At 43.3% G+C, this 19193-nt stretch overlaps 2 protein-coding genes across 5 annotated transcripts in view; one reads left to right on the top strand and one right to left on the bottom strand.

Annotated features, from left to right (window-relative positions):
* The first annotated feature begins 242 nt into the window (after positions 1–242).
* Positions 243–5923, top strand: LOC131260981 (coiled-coil and C2 domain-containing protein 1-like). 3 transcript variants are annotated; one of them, XM_058262849.1, is made up of 5 exons: positions 243–435; positions 508–2634; positions 3986–4137; positions 4873–4963; positions 5054–5923. In XM_058262849.1, the coding sequence occupies exons 1-5, from the start codon at positions 376–378 to the stop codon at positions 5171–5173; spliced, it is 2550 nt and encodes an 849-aa protein (XP_058118832.1). In that variant the 5' UTR covers positions 243–375; the 3' UTR covers positions 5174–5923. The 3 variants fall into 3 exon arrangements, with proteins under 3 accessions (XP_058118832.1, XP_058118831.1, XP_058118830.1); XM_058262848.1 differs by having other exon boundaries at positions 4819–4963; XM_058262847.1 differs by having other exon boundaries at positions 4813–4963.
* Positions 5924–6322: 399 nt separating this feature from the next.
* LOC131272548 (uncharacterized) overlaps positions 6323–19193 on the bottom strand; it is a 39292-nt gene continuing 26421 nt past the window's right edge. For both annotated transcript variants that reach the window (XM_058274309.1, XM_058274310.1), the window contains 2 exons: positions 13439–13648; positions 6323–7497 (listed from right to left, as the gene is read on the bottom strand). In XM_058274309.1, the coding sequence (XP_058130292.1) occupies positions 7243–7497; positions 13439–13648 (465 nt within the window). In that variant the 3' untranslated portion in view covers positions 6323–7242. The remainder of the gene's footprint in view (positions 7498–13438; positions 13649–19193) is intronic.

The raw sequence follows: 19193 nt of genomic DNA, 5'->3' as shown, positions 1-19193 counted from the left end.
TCCGCCTATTAGCGGCCAAAGAGATTCTTGGGAAGCGGCCAAAGAGATCTCCTGCATAATACAAGGAACGCTTTTGAAACTAACTGTTCAAACAATGGCGGTGAAGAAACTAGCTTTGCATCGACCTCTCTTTTTATCAACCTTGGTGCTGGCAGTACGTTTGACAGATCGATTGTGTTTTTTTTTTCTTTTTGTCCTAACGCACCTGTCATTTGAAGCAAAACAACCGTTCTGCGATTGAAAGTACGTCGCGAAGAAACAGAAAAGAAATTCCTTTGCCTTTGCCAGAAAATGCTAATGTGAAAATTACTAGTTGTTCCGTTTAAGTAAGTCCTTTTCCTGGTGTCCTTGCATCTATTGTGATCGCGGTTCATAATGTTTAGTTTCAACAAACCAACGCCACCAAAGCGTGAGCGAAAGCGAGAGCCTTCCGAGGTAAGTAGGCTTATCCGACAGCTTGTGCATTAGTCATCGTTGGCTTTTTCTTTGTTTTCCGTTTTGGTGCAGTTTGGAATATTCGGTCTTTCGGACGACATCGGCGGGCTCGGTGACGATCTGGACGATGGCAGCGATGTGGATGACGATACCTTGGAAGCGGAACTGGCTGCCATTACTGCGGGCCACGGAGGTGCAAGGCGGCCGAAGCCGAAACCGAAGGCGAAAGGAATTGTAGCACCACACGAGCTGGACGCGATGGTTGCGGCTAGCTTGCGGGACGTAGGTAGCGACGACGATGTTTCCGATGATGGTGATGACGATTCGGATTTGATGAGCGAACTGACCGCTATCACCGGGGGAGTATCGTTGGATGATGATGGCGCAGACGACGAGGAAGATGCAGCACCACCGGCGGCACCTCCGAGAAAAAGTTCCTCCAGTGTAGATTTGGTCACTTTGCTCAAATCACGCATCACAATGTACACGCAGGCGGAAGAGGGCGCAAAGAAGGCGGGCGATTCGGGGAAGGCCAGACGATTTAACCGTGGTCTCAAAACGTTAAAAGACCAGTTGCGAATGGCTGAAGCGGGTAAAGCGGTTGATCAGAGTGAAATACCTCCGGAGGTGAGCGTTAAGCTTGCCGGCAATCAGAAAGATTCCTCGGAGGAGCAGCCCAAACCGAACACAGCACCGGTTCGCCCAGCGCCACCTCCACCGGCCGCAAAACCTGCGGCGGTCGAACCGGGACCATCGCATTCTGCACCACCCGTGCCTCCGAGACGTGATGCTGGTCCGCCCCAGACACCGGCGCCAGTGTTGGAGGAAGCTGCCACTCCAGATGATCCAAAATTGCGGCTCCTAAATGAGCGCAAAGCTCAATACAAGCAGGCAGCACTGAACGCAAAAAAGGCTGGCAATAACGAAGAAGCGATGGGGTATGTAAAGGTACTGAAGCAATTCGATGTGGTCATACGTGCCCTGGAGAATGGTGAGGAGGTTGACTTGAGCCGTATGCCCCCTCCACCTAAGGAATTCAATAGCGGAACGACGACGGCTTCAGTGAACCAACCAACAGTGCCTTCCGGGGGTAGACCAAAGGAGGAATCGAAGCTGCAACAGGAAGCCGAAGTGCCTTCCCAACCGTCCCTTCCAGTGCCAGCGGAGGGAGAGGAGGAGGAGGCTGCGGAAGAAAATCTCATCCTCGGCACGACGGTCCTGGAGGCCCTCGAGCAGCGATTGGAAAAGTATAAATCGGTCGAGCAGGCGGCAAAGGAAGAAGGCAACAGTTCCAAAGCACGAAGAATTGGCCGCATTGTGAAGCAGTATCAGGATGCTATTAAGCTACACAAAGCCGGAAAACCGGTCCCATTCGATGAGCTACCAACACCCCCTGGTTACGGACCAATCCCGGTGGATGGTCCACCGAAGCCTTCGACGCCGGCAGCCGGACCTTCCAAACCGGCTCTTTCCGTTCCACCAAAACCACCGGTTGCTCCCCAGAGCTCGCCGGAATCGGTTGCGGGTACGAGCAAGCCCTCACCGAAACCTGCGACCACTCTGTACGACAAACAATTGGCGCTTTTAACCGAACGGCATCGAGAGTATAAACAAGCGGCCATCGAAGCGAAGAAAGCGGGCGATCTCGAGGAAGCCAAGGAATGCCTGCGGGTATTCAAGGGTCTGGAAAAGCTTATCGAGGTTGCACGTTCCGGTGGGCGGGTGGATATGAGCACGCTGCCGATACCGCTGGCGAAACGCAACGCACTCGAAGCTTCCTTTACCATCGTAACGCCGGAGGATTGTGATCAGCCCGTCGTCGAAGGTGGTGCACCGGTCGGGGACGACCTGGACAGCGAGACGCGCATTCGCCTCGAGGAGCAGTTGTCGAAGCAGCTGATTATCTGCCGGAACACGCGCGACCATCATCGGGCGATGGGCGACGTGGCCGGGATGAACAAGTTCGAAAATCTCGCACTGAACGTGCAGAAGGATCTCGATCTGGTGCGGCTTGGGCACCGGCAGGGTTTGCCGTTGCCAAAGTTCCACTACGAAAAGCTGCAGTTCAACGTGGTGCAGTGCAACACCGATCTGTCCGATAACGAGGTGGAGATTAAAGTCGTGCGTGGAATTAACTACAACGTGCCCAATCCAAAGGATGTTGATACTTACGTTAAGTTCGAGTTTCCTTATCCTCAGGTAAGTGTCATTGCTATTCAAAAATTATCCGATAGAAACCTCATATAGTTCTTTAGTACATACCAATTTTTAAAACAATTAAATACAGTAAAACATCGATTATCCGGGATGATCGGGATCGGTCGGACCCAGGATAATCGGATCTTCATACAAATGTATGTCCCACATACGTTTACAAGACTTGAGTTGACTGTAAGAAGGATTATCAATACAAAAAACCTGTTCTTCAACAACATTGGTTTGGTAATAATTAATTTATTTAATTTTAAAATATTAAAATTTGTCAAATAAACTTATTTGGTCTCAAAGTTGCTGTAACGAAAATTGTTACTCATCTGTTAACCATCTGCTCAACACGTTTGTGCAGTTATCGATTAGCTGACCCACGGATAATCCGGCCCCCGGTTAATCCGGTCCCGGATAATCGACATTTCATTGTACTTACTTTGCACGGATTCGTTTCGTTCCGTTATAAATATTTTTTCATAAAATTTTTTACTAAATTCTGGTTTCCCACCATTTAGAAAGGTAAATTCTAGATGCTAGTTCCATTTTTCCCATTCCATAACCTTAGACACATGCTGTTCATATTGTTGAAAATGTCGTTAAGTCTTGAACTCTCTGTCGAGGAGCTGTCGAGGCAACCTAATATTAATTTCTTGCAGTCCATTCATGAAAAACACTCGTAATTTTCTCAGATTTTTACTACATTCTCTTTTTTACTTACAAAAAATATTAAAACGACTTCAAAATTCTCAAATTGTTATCAAAACGAAGATTTTTTGGAGCACTTTTGTTCCAACCGGCATTTTAGATTATGGGGCAAAATAACCCCAAAACAACAATTTTTAGAGACTTTTATCGTGATCTGATATCATCTTGTCACACTTTGTCCTACATAGTGTTTTTGGTATCTGTAGTCTTCGTTTAGTTTGGGCATCTACTTTAGCTGGGATAGCCAGATCAGTAGATGGTTTTAAATGTTTTCTGATACAAACTGGAAGGGTCTTATCTAGTGTTGTGCCTAATGAATCTTTTGACAAGATTAATTCATTTGAATCTTTCACCTAAGATTCATTCAGATGAATTCATGAATCTTTTGGAATTCAAATCTTCAAACGTTTATGAATCTTTCAAAACCATAATGAATCTTCATGAGTCTGTCGTGGACCTTTCACAAATCTCCATGATTTTTTCATCGGCGTGCGATCATGCGACAAAAAAGGGGTCCCCCTACTCATTTTTTGCTGTCATTTAAAGGTTAATGAATCTCTAAAATACAAGGAATCATTCAGATTCATGAATCTGAATCTGATTTACAAAACTCTATTTTTAACCTCATGCTATACAGGAAGATCCGTTGAAGGGAAGAACGAACCTCGTTAAAGATACTCACAGCCCCGAGTACAACTACCAGCAGACGTTGGAGATCCAGCGCAATCAGCGTAACTGCCAGCGAATATTCAAACGCCAGGCGCTCAAATGCGAAGTCTATTCCAAAGGGTAAATATTATTTGAACTATTTGAAAACATCCCCCAGAAAGCTTTGAACATCCTGTTGCATTTCCCCCCATTCCCCTTAAAAAACTCCCCCATGGGAAAGGGAGTTGTGCACGCAAGCTGTTTCCTGTGTTGTACCTCCGTGAGGGATCATTGGATTGTCATTTTGCACCCTCAGTCCCCAATGTACGTTAATGCATGGTTCCGTAGCAGAGTGCATGGCAACGAAAAAACCACAAGAATCCCCGCTTTTGTGTCACTGTTAATCGTTAATGTTCGGTGGGAGTATTCGTTGGTACCATTTTTCCACAGACCTTCACAACCTTCTCCCTTTTGGGCATCCCGTAATTTGTACGCATGTAGTGAGTAGATTGGTGTGTCCTTTTTTTTTTAGGATGCTCCACTGTAGCTTCCGAAACCGTTCGGGAAGGTTCAATTTTATTTTTTGTCTTTCTTTCCTCCCACACCACCACCCATTTGTATTGCTCGTGATTTGCATCTAACTTTCCATCGGCCAACCGTTTGTGTTGAACAATATTTGCGTGTGCAATCGATGCGTTGTGCCGCGTACCATCACGTGCTTGCATGTCGCTTACCACGCACGTTTCCGTATGTGTGTGTGTGTATGTTTTTTGGCCATTGCGCCTTGTAATGATGGTCGTCGCGCCTTCCGCCCAGATGCAGCTGCTGTTGCTGCTGTCACGGTGCATCAACTGGACTTTTCTCCTCCTGTTTCAGTGGTTTCCTCCGCTCGGACGTGCTGATTGGGACGGTCTCGATCAAGCTGCAGCCGCTGGAGACGCAGATCGAAATCCACGACTCATTTCCGGTGAGTAGCCCATCCGGTAGCGCCCTTTGGGGGGGGGGGGGGAGGGAGACTGCAATTCTCATCGCGTTCGCCTCGCGCATTTTGTTGCAGCTGATGGACGGCAGACGCACGGTCGGGGGCAAGCTCGAGGTCAAAATACGTGTCCGTAATCCCATCCTGACGAAGCAAATCGAGCAGATTAACGAACGCTGGGTGGTGTTCGACTCGTAGTCGGGCCGAGGAGAGCGCGAGGGCCGGTAAATGGCTGCCGGTCCACCCGGACGAGTCATCGATGTTCTGGCGATACAACACACCGCGTCCGAGCCGCTTGGTTGTGCGAATTGGGGTTGAATAAATTAAACGACGCCGCTTTTCCCACGAGGCCGAATGGCCAAAGCAGCAGCAGCAGCAGCGGAACCAACAGCAGCAACCTGTGCCTTTCAGAGGGCACGGTCCGACGGGAAATATTCGGTCAATGTTAGAATGTGATATTACGGAAAACGTGTTCCGCTCGTCGAAGCTTTACTCGTGGGCAACTAACGCTACGGTAGTGTTGAATTGAGCTGAAACAAGCTCAAACGATGCTAAATTGGAATCGCGTAACATTACCATCGCAGCACCGGATCGGCGGAAGGTTTGGGGGAGAATGTTATATTCGAAACATGGTTTTGTTTTGTGTAAAATATAAAGGAAAAAAAACGACAGAATGGTTTCCTGTGCTGAACCAGTGCTACGGGCCATCATGAAACGGACACGCTTACGATGAGTTAATTGTTAGGTTGAAAAAGAACTTCAAGGAAGGAACTGGTAGAACCATTTTGAAGTCACAGATGTTGAACAAGATTTTGCTAAACTATTTTAAGAGGAATCTATTATTATCTTGAACAGCTCATATTTTGCGTTATCTTGTCAACTCAATCTCGGTTTATTAATAAAAAAAAAAAGATGGAAGATAACACAATCCATCCAGTGTATTTGAAATGTTTTTGAAAAGCTTACTAAACATATTTTTCGCTCGGTAAAACTGTTAATTCGATGGAGCAGAGGATCATGTGTTGATAATCGGTAGGAAAACATGCGAATGGCTAAAAATGGCAAAATATAAAAAAAGTACTCGTACAAGCAGCTAATGTTCGACTCCTTTATGATTGATTAGGCAATCCGAAAACATATAAATTATCATCAATAAAAGAAATGGGACGTTTTATATCCCTTTTCCGAATGGCGAAATGTTAGCGCAATTGTTGGCGGAATCTTCCACCCGATTTGTTGCTTTTTACAAACGCAGCTGCTCCGTGTCGTAACGCGACAATACAATTCCCGCCGAAGGGAGTGAGGGACACATTGGTTGATTGAGTAAGATTTTATTCTTCTTTGCATACAAACAGTTTGAAAAATATTTACAATCGTTTCGTGCGAGTGAAGCAAAGTGGTGCCGCAAGGAAACATTAAGATGAAACACTAGAGCACAGAGGGGATGTGGGATCTTACAACTCCAACAAACGATAAGAAAAGACAGATATATAAAAAAAAAAGACAAACAGACGCATAACATATGTACACCGTGGTACATAAAGAAAGCGCGTTGATAAACAGCTAAGGCTATGACTGCATAACAAACATGGGAAACATGCAAATATCTTCCCCCTTTCGTGCATAAATCGAACCGGAAATTGTCGGTGGCTGGGCAAATCGGAGAAAGTTTTTTCCCCCTGCGCTTGTTTGCGCCCATTTGGAAGTTTTTACCCCGCTTGCCTCGTTGAACCCGCAACCCCGGGGTTCCGTCCCGGGCACTTTGTGTGCCAGGGATGATTAAATGCGAATTGCTCACAATGAACCGGATCGGATTACGGACGGCGGCTGTCGACGAGCGCGAACGCCACCGGAGCCGATTGTCATCTGTCAGACAGTTTTCGTCGATTGCCGGCACCGTAACGATATTATTCACTTCCGCTTTGGCCCGCAATGCCCGGAAACGCAAAGCATACCACCGCCCATCCAGCCCATTGTTCGTTGTGTGTAGGGAAAATTGTGCAAATAGTGCTCCCGGTACGGGAATGGCGAGATGCGTTCCGGATGCCTTCGACGTTCTTTTTGTCTTCTTAGTTTAACTGGGTTTTTTTTTACGTGGCTCCCTTCTTCCTGCAAACCGGAACCACACATCGCTTCCCGGGAATCTCGACCATTTACTGCTAAGTGGATCTGGACCCGTTCTTTCACGTCCAATCGGAAACGCACCGCTTCCTTCCGGTTCGTCGGGTTTGTGCCCCCCTGCGACCCTGCCGACCTCTCGCGCTCTCCTAAAATCGCCCGAGTGAAATGTTGAGGCACATTCCGAACGTCACGATGCCGATGAAGCAGACGAGCACGAGAAAGCAGAGATAGTGGGCGCTGACCGGCATGCGGAACAGTTTGGCCGACATCTTCAGCGAGGACGCGTACAGCAGGACCGTGTTCAGATCCTCGGATGATGTGTTCCGGTGCACGTACGGGCGGATGCTGATCAGGTGGCCGCAGGATTGCGTTTGGCGACAGGTCACGGTGAGGCTGGCGGCCTGCGGAAAAAAAACCCGGAAAGGGAGGCGTTGGAGTGTAAAGTTGAGACAATGATGGAATTTTTTGCAGGACACGCAGAAAATGTAACACGTTTGAAATCGCGTGATCGTTTTCTGTTGAGATTTCATGAGACGCATTCCTTGCATCGTCTGGGAATTTTCTAATTGAAGAAAGTTTCTTACAAATGTTATATTGTTCGAATATTTCTGCTTGTTTATTATTATTAGAAAGCGTTTAAAACAATGCAATAAAAATAGAGCTGGTAGCTTAACCTTATCAACAGCAACAAATTAATGCAATGTGAATACAGCTGGTAGCTTAACCTTATCAACAACATCTAATTTCTGGCGAACCACTTTCTATCTCATAGAAGGGCCCCAAGCAGTGGAATAATCGGGGCCCTGCGGACATTTAGATTGCTCTTCTCTACATATGGCCGAAATTGGACTTATTTTTTATAACAGCTCGCAATCCTTTATATTCAGCTTAAGTCTTCATTCTTGTTAATTCTACACATCTTTCCGTTATTATCCATAACTTCGTTAGATATCTGATAGTAATTGTTAATTCTGGCTGAGAATCTGAAAAAAACAAATTCATCAACAATACAATTTGACAGCGTATTTAGTAAATCAGATATTTCATTATATTAATATAATCAATCTGAATTAAATAAAAAAAACACAAAAAATAAAATAAAATAAATCCTTTTCGTTCTGTAAATTATGGCCTCGAAATTCTAAACCAAACAGACCTATTGAAAACTACTCATTTTAATACTTTTCTGCGAGAAATGTCATGCGTTTCTTTTTTTTTTTTTAATTAATACAAATTTAGTTCAGTGTTAAGAGATGATTTTTTTTATGAAGTGGCACGTGAATTGAGAGCATTTTAAGTCCAACGAAAAAGATTCGACGGTAAGAAGACAGACGCTAACATATTCTGCCAAGGTGAAAATTAACAATGGCTAAGTAATATCAACGTATATCAAACATAATTTTGATCGAAGCATGTACACTACAGCGAGAATTAATAAAATAGGTGGTTACTTTTTCGGTTTGGGGTTTTCATCATGGAGCTTCTTAAGCATCGCATCGTTATTTTCGCCTTTAAGATGGAAAAACGTTTCGAAATTCTTCGAGGTGAGCAATTAAATATTCATCTTCTTATGAACCGCATCCGGCGAGAGTTATTGATTTGAATTTAAAGTTCGAAGCCAACCTTGCCTCCAACTGTGGCACGATTTGATTGGAACTTGATCACCGACACCCGAAATTGCACGAGACGGTAAAATCGATTGTAGGCATTGTCCCATCCAACTCACCAGCTTTATTCGAAGCGCGAAAATGCACCGAGCTACGCAAAAACCCCTTTACGTATCAGGCAACGTGTGAACTGTTCCGGCCAGTTATTCTGGCTCACCACATTCGTTCCTCCCGCGCCATTTTGGCGGATTTATGCGGACGATTTTCCCGGGCCGCTTCCGGTGTGCTACGCGTGACCACGTAGCGTTCGGTGTGCAAGGCGTTCGCCATGATTTGTATGCACGGGACCGTGTGTTCGAGGTCAGTCCGAACCCAAAATCGTGCCCCAAAGCCACCTGCCGTGTGTGCGTGTGGGTGGAATATCGAACAACGTCCGGACGCTCGCTCTGACGGCGGACGTTTTGGCGGATCACAGCGCCACAGTACCGGGTTGATTTTCGTTTATGAATTTAATTTCTAAGCTGCGTGTCGAGCTGGACTACTCCGAATTTTCGGCGGTAGTATTCTGTCATGTCTAATGGACATAGGTCGCGACACAAAACACTTCGTTATGAGTGAAATTGTGTTGAAATCATTTTATTGCTCTGGTAGCCAATGAACTATCAATAAATTTGAATTTATTCAATGCAGATGTGTTGTTTTAAAGATACTAGAATTTGTTATAGACCTCTTACTGAACTAAGAGTAAATTTTAAATACCATGTTTATGCGTGTATAATACCAGCTTTTTTATCGGCGATTATTGCATCAAAAAGTGGGCTTGTTTATGCTAATGTTAAAAAATATATCTGTTGAAACTTATCTTTCTTGTGGGATTTCTTTTTAATAAAAATATTGACCATGTTTAATACAAAAATCGGAACGAAATCGTTACAAACAATTATAACATTCGTAAATTCAAAATATTCTGAAACAATGAAAAGAACGATGGAAGTAGCAGAACGAGCGCAGTCAATAGCGAAAAAATCATCAATTGATTTAAATTGATGTTGTTTTTTCGATAAACCTAAGTACTAATGTAAACATTTTTAGAGAGAATTGTAAAAGTAATGGTATTTTCTATACGCGAAAACATTTTTTTTTAATTTACATTTTGTTTAAAGTTTGTAACACTATGCATATCTCTTGAAGGCTCAATTTATTGCAAAATTGTCGGTACCTGTTCAATTTATCATTAGCACTTATGCTCTAACCATTCGAAGACTTTGTAATATTCTAAAATTCAAAATTAATGTAACTATTTTAAATTTCAATCTTTCAACCACATTTTATTATGCGTTTTTCTTCTGTTCTTTCCAAATTTTTGCCTGTTAGATTATTATAGCCCGTATGGGTATCGGATCGGTTTTTAATACGTTGTCATAGCAATTGCCAACTCTGACAGTCGTGTGCTTCGTTTTCGGGTATTTTAATTCAATCTTACTCACACTAATTACCCTTCTGCGTGCGGTCAATTATTTTGCAAGGTTACGATGAAATGGTCCCTCGGTTGTTTGGACGTTCGTTACTTTTCAAAAGGGGGAGGCTTGCCGAAGCCAATGCAACACGGAAACATAATTGTGCGCCCAAATTGGCTGCCGACACTGCAGTACGGTGGTCGGCCATTTTCCACGCACAAAATCCCGCCCACGCACTGCAAGAGCGCACTGGCTTGAGGAACCTACGAAATTTAATTATCACACAGCGCGCGATATAAATTCATTGCAGCGAAAGCAAAACGTTGGACATCGCATGGTGACGTCTGGTTGCAGGCGAAAACCCGGTCCCGGTCCCGGAGTGCGCACTCGGGTACAATGTCGGGATGTGTTCACGAACGCTGGAACAATGGGTTTCGTTTAACTAGCTATTAATTAGTCAGCACCGACAGCACGGGAGCGGGGGAGGGGGGTATTTTCGTGGCCGATGCTGGCGCGAAACCGTGCACCGGTATTATCTGCTGATCCGACCACCCGGAACATGTCAGACGGCCGAGCACACTCTGAGCAACGGATCCACCCATTATGGATGCGATAATGTGTCCCTATTAAATTGTCCGTTAATTGGCAACGGGGAACGGTACGGGGGTGGAAAAAGGTCCCGGTACACCGATTGACAGGTAGTAATCCTCGCCAACGTTTTTCCCTTCAGACGAGCGCACCATCACCACCACCACGAAAGAATGCACGTGCAAGCGGTTAGCACCGACATTTTTGCCTAATACGGTGTTTTTGGCCGACATTATGCAAATTCAATTCGACGCATTTTCGAACGGGTTCAGCATTTTGCCGGCGTACGTCATTGTTGGTGTCACCGGTTAGAACCGGCTTTTTCGAAAACGGAACATCGTAGGGTGCTTTGTATTTTTCTTCTTCCTTTCGCTGGCAAAGGATTAGGGCCTGGTTGTGGGAGTGTGTCACCGAAGCCACAAATTGAAAGCGGATCATAGGCTGGCCCCGGTTGACGACCGACTGCGCCACTGAGCCCCGAATTATGTGTGTAGTCGCCCGTTAAGCTGGTCGGAATTGGTAAATATATATAAATGAAAGCCTTTCACAATCGCTGCAAAAGGTTTTGCTGATTAGCGGACATTTTGTCCGCCGTGAATGGAGGAGATTTTCAATTAGGCTGAAATAAATCAGCTTATCGCTGGTAGCAATTGCAGGTCTAGTTTATTAATTTAAAAAATCCGTGGATGGTTATACGATTTGAAACCAATTGAAAATTAATACAAGATACAAGCATACATTCATCAATAAATCTGAAAGCATCCAACATGATATTGCACCCAACATCCTGGAGCAGTAAAGGAAAAAGAATTGAAAGATTTTCAAACCTTTAAATGGCACTTTACCAAAACTTACTTGCAAATAAAACATTATGATTTATTTTACTGGAATCTCATGGAAATAGGACAACTTATCAAAATGCTTGTTCTTTTAATGTTTTTATTGTTTGCTGGCAGACATACTATTTTTATCACTTATTTTGTTCTTCTCAGATTGCTTCATGGTTTTAAAATTTAAAGAATTTAAAGTACTATTAGGGGGTAATATACACCCCTGAGGCAAGACGCACTTGCCAATTTCTAATAAAAAATGCGTTTTGATCGCGAAAAAAGTAGTCAAGTAGTCCCTGCAAGAGTGAATTAAAATATGGTCACTCTGTGAGTTTTATAGCTCTATTTGAAGAGAAACGTGAAATAAAAGCAAAAAAAAAGAACATCGCTGGTTCTGAGTAAATTTTGCTGACCTGGTCCGCTAAGAAAAAAGTAGAGCTAAAATCGTTGTTTTTATACATGCTTGCATAGTTCTATTAATTAGGATCAGAGCCGCAAACTGCAAATAGAAACCTGGTACGCATATTTAATCGTACTTTAATTAAAAATATATTCAACTACAGACGAGGGCAAAATGCACCCCGTGGGTCGAGAAAACTGCATCCGTTTGTAAACAATCTTAAACGAATTTTTATCATAAAAAATATGTTGATTAATAACAGCATGTTTTCCTTAAATTTCTTTTATTTACGATCAAATTGCAGGAATTTTTTTAACTTTTCACAAATCCAAATTTGGTTATTTGAGGAAGGATGCATTTTTCCTCACTGTTTTAGTGATTACTACCCCTTTGTTGTGGTTTATTTCACCCCAGCACAGTTAATATGAAGTTGCGTTTTACCTCTAACTAATAAATATCTACCAAAAATTGAGCTTTTCAGAAATTGAAAAATTAATATTTTTTCTAGCAAAAAACCTATAAACTCCTCAACAGGTTACTAGTTTGAACCATGATGAACTAAATTAGTTGATAAAATCGACATACACTAGCAAGGTTCATTGGAAACTAACAGTTTCCCTTAAGAGGTGCGTATTACCCCAGGTACCCCTACTAGTAAAATTTACTTTGTTGCTATTAATACTCACTTAGTGTGCCGTGCATAATTTGTTGCTTTAAAAGTTTAATTAACCTTTAGACAAACAAGATTCGAAAACATTATTAAATGTGCTTATGCTTTTCCGCGGCCGAAACCGGAGAGCATTAATGTTAAAGCAAGTAATTCAAACGCATCCGAGTATCGTACATAGTGGTTTTAATTAAAATAGATGAATTGATACTGTTGAGCCACCAGCACGCCTCGATGCAGCACATTAAGGGACGGTTAAATAATTACGCACAGCGCTCCGAGTTAATGTCTACTCGCACGGACTTAATTTTCGGTGCGGTCGAAGGCTCACCCACACAGCGACTTACATCCCAACGACTGTGTTCGCGGTCAGTGCGTCGAGCTGTCCATAAAGCTGCCCCCGGGTCGAGCTTTATGAATCACCCCGCCGTTCCCGGACGGGGCGAAGGTTCCGCTTCCGGGTGGGGGGAGGTTTTCATCGGACTTACCCTGATGCACCCACCGGTCACTAATTGCACACATAATAGGATGGTTGGTCGAGGGTAGCCGGATAGCCTAGGATATCACCACTTCGCCTATATGCTCGGTGTTATCGAGTGGTAGGTCCGGGGAGGATCAATTTGTAAATCCACCCCTAGCAGGGCTCAAGAAGGAGGGGAAGGGTGGTGTGGTGGTGGGGACGATGGACGTGCTTGCGTGCAACAAACGGCACCATGTGATTAGATGATCCGGCAGGATTACAAGTCGGCTTTGGGACGTTCACCGTCGGTGAAGCCTATGCCGAACGGCTTACCTGGAAGAACGGGATCAGCGCGATGACCAGCCAGAGCAGGACGTTGGCGAGGCTGGCGGTGAATATGTTAATCGGGCAGGCCGTCATATCGCGGAACAGGTGCGCCACGCTCGCGACGGTGTAGCTCAGGTTCAGCACCGTGAGGCTCGCGACCGGCAGCGAGATTCTCGTGTTCAGATGGTGCAGCAGCTTACGGAACTCGCAGATCTCCTGTTACGCAACCGCAGCAGTCACCGGAAGGGGGCGATTTTTCACCGTCATCGGCGGGCACATGACGCAGCATAAAAGCATAGAAGAAGAAAAGGGAAAAGGCAGAAAAAAATATTACAGTGGAAAGAGTTGACCTAATCTGGGCGGGAGTTGGTTGCGTGGGTTTAAACAACGGAACGTGGGTAACAACCGGAGCTGTTTAGATTGCGTCCCCGGGTGTGGAAGGTTGGTAGCAGGTGCCATGGTTACGGTTTGGGCTGTGAAGTGCGGAAAAGACTGGGGATTATGCGGCTTTGCAAATACGTAAGCTGCTCTGCTCTACTCTACTGCTTTGCAAGGCACTCGCGAGAAGTGAGGTTTTTTGCGTCTGGCTTTTCATTTGTTTCTTGTTAGAAATGTTTAATATGATGGATGTGGATGAAAACAAAGGAAAATACTATTTAAAAATATATTTGTATAAAAATGATAATGATCGGAAAATGTGTTAAATAAATATATTTTTAGATATTTGGTTTAAGGTGAATCCTGGGTATGTCTTGCTACTTTTCAACTCAATAATTCAGTGATTCTACAATTCTTCAAATAAGTTCCTATACTTGAATGTTTTCTATGAAATTAGTGTCAAAAGGAGTTTTATCTTGATTTGACTGACAAATGATTTTATAACCTTTTTTTAAGTTATGGAAACGGACCAAATAGACAAAACTTCAAATCGCGAGAGTTCGGTGTACAGGAAATGTCTCACAACATCAAACAAGTTTGTTCCGCGATAAAGCCTTAAGTTGCAACATATAATCAAATGTTTTTGTTTCAATTTAAATGATAACATTGTCAATTTTTTTCTGAATTCAAACGAAATTCTACTGTTCATTTTGCTGTCAAATTAAATTTATCAACGTTTTCCGTTTTTTAGTGAAAAATCGTTAAAATTTGTCTATTTGCCTTTGGAAATGAAAACAAAACTAAACTGTACAGAAACCTTATCCAGTACATTTTAGAAAACCCAAATTTTCTCAATCACTTACATGTAAGCAAATTAATTGTCAATCTCTTCATTTAACATTCATTACGCCTACGACTAACTACGCAAATTGATAAATTTTGTATGTTTTAACATCTGTCTATTCATAATAGACCGTAGAAAATTAAAACTCTAGTATATTAAAACCGTATCTAAAATATTTGAGTAAAATTTTAATTTTCATAAATGCTTAAACAAATTGCAAATCAGAGCAAACAAGATACTAAAAATGTTAAACCTTCACTGGAGGACCCCTACAAATCATGTTCTGGAGCTTGCTGGAGTGGAACGAATAAACATACAGTTGACCAATACAAATATATCAACCAGAGCTAAATGTCTCTTATCAATACATGAATTGATTCGTAACTTAGTTTCGTAAGTAAATAAAATAGGTTAAGATTAATATAAGTAGCAATAAATTAGTATATAAAGTGTTTCAAGCTTTCAAGCAACAACCAGTTCTTTACATAATCTTTAATCATCTCTTCAAGAGATGTAAGTAAATGCTTAGTAGCTGCTATTCTGTTAAGGAAAATCTCTACACATTTAAATATTTTCTTAATATTAATAAAGCTTCAATTTTCTTTTAAAAAAACAACCCCGGGATACCAATAATCTTGGGTAAACTTGACCGATTTTTTTGTATTTAAAGCTTTATAAGTTTGGTACACGAAATTAATACAGTAAAGAGAGTTTATAGGATTTAAGTCTTGTCGACACCTTAGATTTTTGTATACAGAATAGATCTCTTTTTCTCCCTAAATTTCAGACTTGTCGTAAAACGAATTCCAAACAAGTTATCCAAATATATCCCTACTTAAATTACAAGCCTCGAGTGTTGGGAAAGTGTAATTGAAAATCTTCGCAATTTCCATAACCGATCACTACTGGTGGCCATGTTCCATTTGCGAAGCGTACGAATCGAAGCTCGAATGAGCGCATGGGTATCTCTTTACCGAACCATAAATCATCGGAATCGGCCCGTAAAATGCGTGCGGGAACAAATGTTCCACTTCCTGATCTCAACCCCCCGGCTCCCCGTTTCGGAGCCACCCGAAGGTGACACGGGTCTGCGGGATTATGGAAGCATGTTTTGGGGTGATTTTTCTGGCGACGAGCTGCTCGCGAATGCCAGCATCACGCCAGTGGCCGGCCCGCGGGGTGGCCGTGATTCCCGGGACCCTCCCTGAATATTTATGATTGTACCGGATTTCGGAACCGACGCTCGCCGGTCACCGAAGAATGAAGGCTCGCTGGTGGAATGCGAAAATTGGCCTCATCGGCCGGCCGCGATTTGTGCGTTCGTGTGGGCGATCAATTTATTCCTTGGGCCGCACATTTCCCGTCGGGTAGGGCAGGGACGCCGGCTGGAAAAACGGAACGTGGTGAGCACCTTTTCTCCACCGAACCCGGGATGAATTTGTCGCGTCGGTGTTGTTGTCGACGTGTTGTGGGCGGATTTCTTCCGGAAAGATATTTTCCAGCCACTCCCCAACGGGCCAAATAAGCAATCAGCGAAGGATGGGAGCTATTTCCATCCTCCGCGGAGGGGTGGGGAAGAGGGGAAGAAAATGCAAGCACATGATCTGTTGATTTATTTATTCGATAGATTATGATAGTGATTATGCGGAAAATATCTATAATTGAATGGGCGAATTAGCGCATCGGTCGACCCTCGTTTCGATCGTTTACGCACCATCGCAATGGCGCAAATGGATGGACGAAATTGTGCGTCCGCATTTTCCACGGCCCGGCTCGGAATTTTCCGCCCAACCGACCCCAGCGTCCAACGGTTTGAAATTATTCCCGCTAGTAATGCATGCACCCCGGGATCGTGGGGGTGAAAAATGGTGCCGAGTGGTGAGGTAGGGGACACTGTGGACGGTGGGAAAAACAGTAACAAAAGCCGTCGTTAATTACTTGCCCTACCGCCCGACGGATTTCGACGACCAGCGCCAACTTCGTAATCCACAAAGAGCCCCGTTTACCACCCGTGGATCGCGCCCGGTAATGAGCAAGTTTCACATGGAAAGTTCGATAAATTTCCACCCACCCCGCTCGGCCACGGGCCCTTTGGCACCCGGGTTTCCTCGTGGCGTGGCGTTGAGAGGCATACTTTTCCGAAAACAAGCATTTAATTGAATTCCTGCAGGTCGGGGGGATATTTATGCCCGATTATCGCCGGGGCATCGCGATCCGGCCGTTGATTGCTTCCCGGGGATGCAATACCACAAATCATACGCGCGCTGCGGTCGCAGGATTGGCGGTTTTCCGGCCGCCCCGATGGGTTGGCCCGGAAAAGTGTGCCCGCGAAGACGGCTCAGGAGTGCGAGTGTCAGCAGAAGTCGTACAAACAGTCGTGCGGGTTCGTTTCGGAGGAAAATTATTTAATTGTTATGATATCGGAAAATAATTTTTCATGCGGTTCCCGTTGCGTAACGATTCAATTAAAAAAGTATAAATCAAGATCACGAACTTTATCTGAATAACGTTACTTACTGGATCTTTTTTTTTTGCAAAGGGGTTGCATACATTAAAAATCCAAGAATTAATATGCCATTAAGTTATTTACGGCCACTAAAACGACACTTTATTCCTAATCATTTGCGTCTAAAGTGCGGTTTCATTTTGAAAAGTCATATTCCTCTAGATTTCGTACTATCCGTTGCGGATATCTAAACCAGGGATCGGCACACGTTTTCCAAAAAGGGCCAGATGCTTTAATGTTTTTAAATTAATACTAAACCTTTTTGAATAGAGTATCAACTTTATAAATAGTAAAATTACATTCAAAGTGGTATAAGCTAAATTATTTGAAACGTTTCCGTTAAACTTTTTTAAATATTTTCATCCTTATTTTCGTTGAATTTTGGTTTATTTTACTGTTAATCATTTTTCTTAAATTGTACTTGAAATTGATCCTGCACACACATTATTTTAAAATATCTTTGTTTTAATGGAGCTCTTGCTGTAGTAACTAAAGTAACTGCGCTTTTATAAGTTTTCAATATTGCGAGGCTTATTTTGTTTTGTGATGGAATTGAAAATTCTTCTTCTTCTTCTTCTTGGCGTAACGACCTCTTGGTCATGCCTGCCCGTTAAGGGCTTACGAGACTTGTTTCCCTGTTGTACGTGGATAGTCAGTCCTCTCGTACAGGAGAGGGTCCGGTCTCGGATGGGATTCGAACCCACGCCGTCGAGGTGGTGAGCCCCGGCGCTCATGGGCCGATTTTCTAACCGGCGCTACCGCTCGGCTGTCGCAGACCCCCCCCGCAGAATTGAAAATTATATTCCTTGAATATAGCTATTTTGGATGCAAAGTAAACGAGTTATTGGTATTATATATATACCAATACGATAGAACAAGTCTAACAAAAAGTATACGAGAAAGTCACTTGGTATTGAATGGTAATATACTGATTTGTTCAACATTTTTAATCTTTGTTTTGGGAAAAAACAAACCTGACATCGAGACCAAATCCAATGTATATATGTATTTTTTGTATGAAGCACTAAAATGTTATTACGGTTAAAATCGAACTTTGCCGACCCCCGATCTAAACCATAGTAGCTTTTGAATTCGCCTGGGAAAATGGCGCCTGACGTGTGCCGTAATGGAGGTTACTTTGCTTTTATTGCTCTCATCAATCAACTACTAATTTATGTTCTCCATCGTATTCGATTCCCATATGACGGTACATGTTTCGTTTTCAAACGTGAACTTAGGAAAGAAAATTGATTTTCGATTAACAGAAGGTCCTTGATTTATAGCAAACCGATATAGCAATCGGCCAGTTAACAGCTCGTTCCTGGAATTGGAAACGGGTTGGCGATTCTTCCGATCGTGCCAATTATTTACGTTATACTGTTACGACTCGCTTGTGGTCGTTTGATGTTGGCATTTCATCTTTTAAATTTCCCGCAAACCGTATTGTCGTGTGAAAATCGAATTTAGTGTTCCGATAAGGGATCGTGGTTTGGAGCGCAAAGCAAGTTTATATCCATTTTCGATCAAGGCATAATTTATGTGCGGTGGACACTTTACTCCGTTCATCCATTCCGATGTTTTATTTCCCCGGCTCTATGTGCGTAGATTCTTTTGTCCGCTGGGAATATCTAATGAACACTTGAACAGCAGCTCGTGGCGGCGGAAAAGTTCCTTGTCTGTCGAACTTTCATCACGTCTTGCACTTTATCTGCGGTGTCTTTTGACCTAGATTTTGTTTGTTTGGTTTTTTGTTCGATTCTTTTATGATGGAGAAAACACCGTTGGAATAGTCTTCTCGGACATTCTTGCATTGCTCGAGTAAACAAAATTCAAAATGATGCTGATAAATTATTCATCCATTATTTCCTTTATCAATTTCGTCCCGTCCGTGCGTCACTTAGTGGACGGTTCAATATCGAACTAGCTGTTTGTTGGCTGATGGCACTCTTTCTTTATGTTTTGTCAATTGGTTTTATTCTCCAATCGATAAGCTTATCTTCTGAAGAGCGCCTTCGCTAGGAAAATTGATTTTC

Source organism: Anopheles coustani, chromosome 3 (genome assembly GCF_943734705.1).
Source record: "Anopheles coustani chromosome 3, idAnoCousDA_361_x.2, whole genome shotgun sequence".
NCBI lineage: Eukaryota > Metazoa > Arthropoda > Insecta > Diptera > Culicidae > Anopheles > Anopheles coustani.
This window is presented reverse-complemented; position numbering and strand designations above follow the sequence as displayed.

Excerpts from the sequence above, each read along its gene's own strand:
- LOC131260981 (XM_058262847.1), top strand. The coding sequence starts at position 376 with ATGTTTAGTTTCAACAAACCAACGCCACCAAAGCGTGAGCGAAAGCGA. Across the intron at positions 436-507 it reads GAAAGCGAGAGCCTTCCGAG|TTTGGAATATTCGGTCTTTC; the intron begins GTAAGTAGGCTT and ends GTTTTGGTGCAG. Across the intron at positions 2,635-3,985 it reads TCGAGTTTCCTTATCCTCAG|GAAGATCCGTTGAAGGGAAG; the intron begins GTAAGTGTCATT and ends CATGCTATACAG.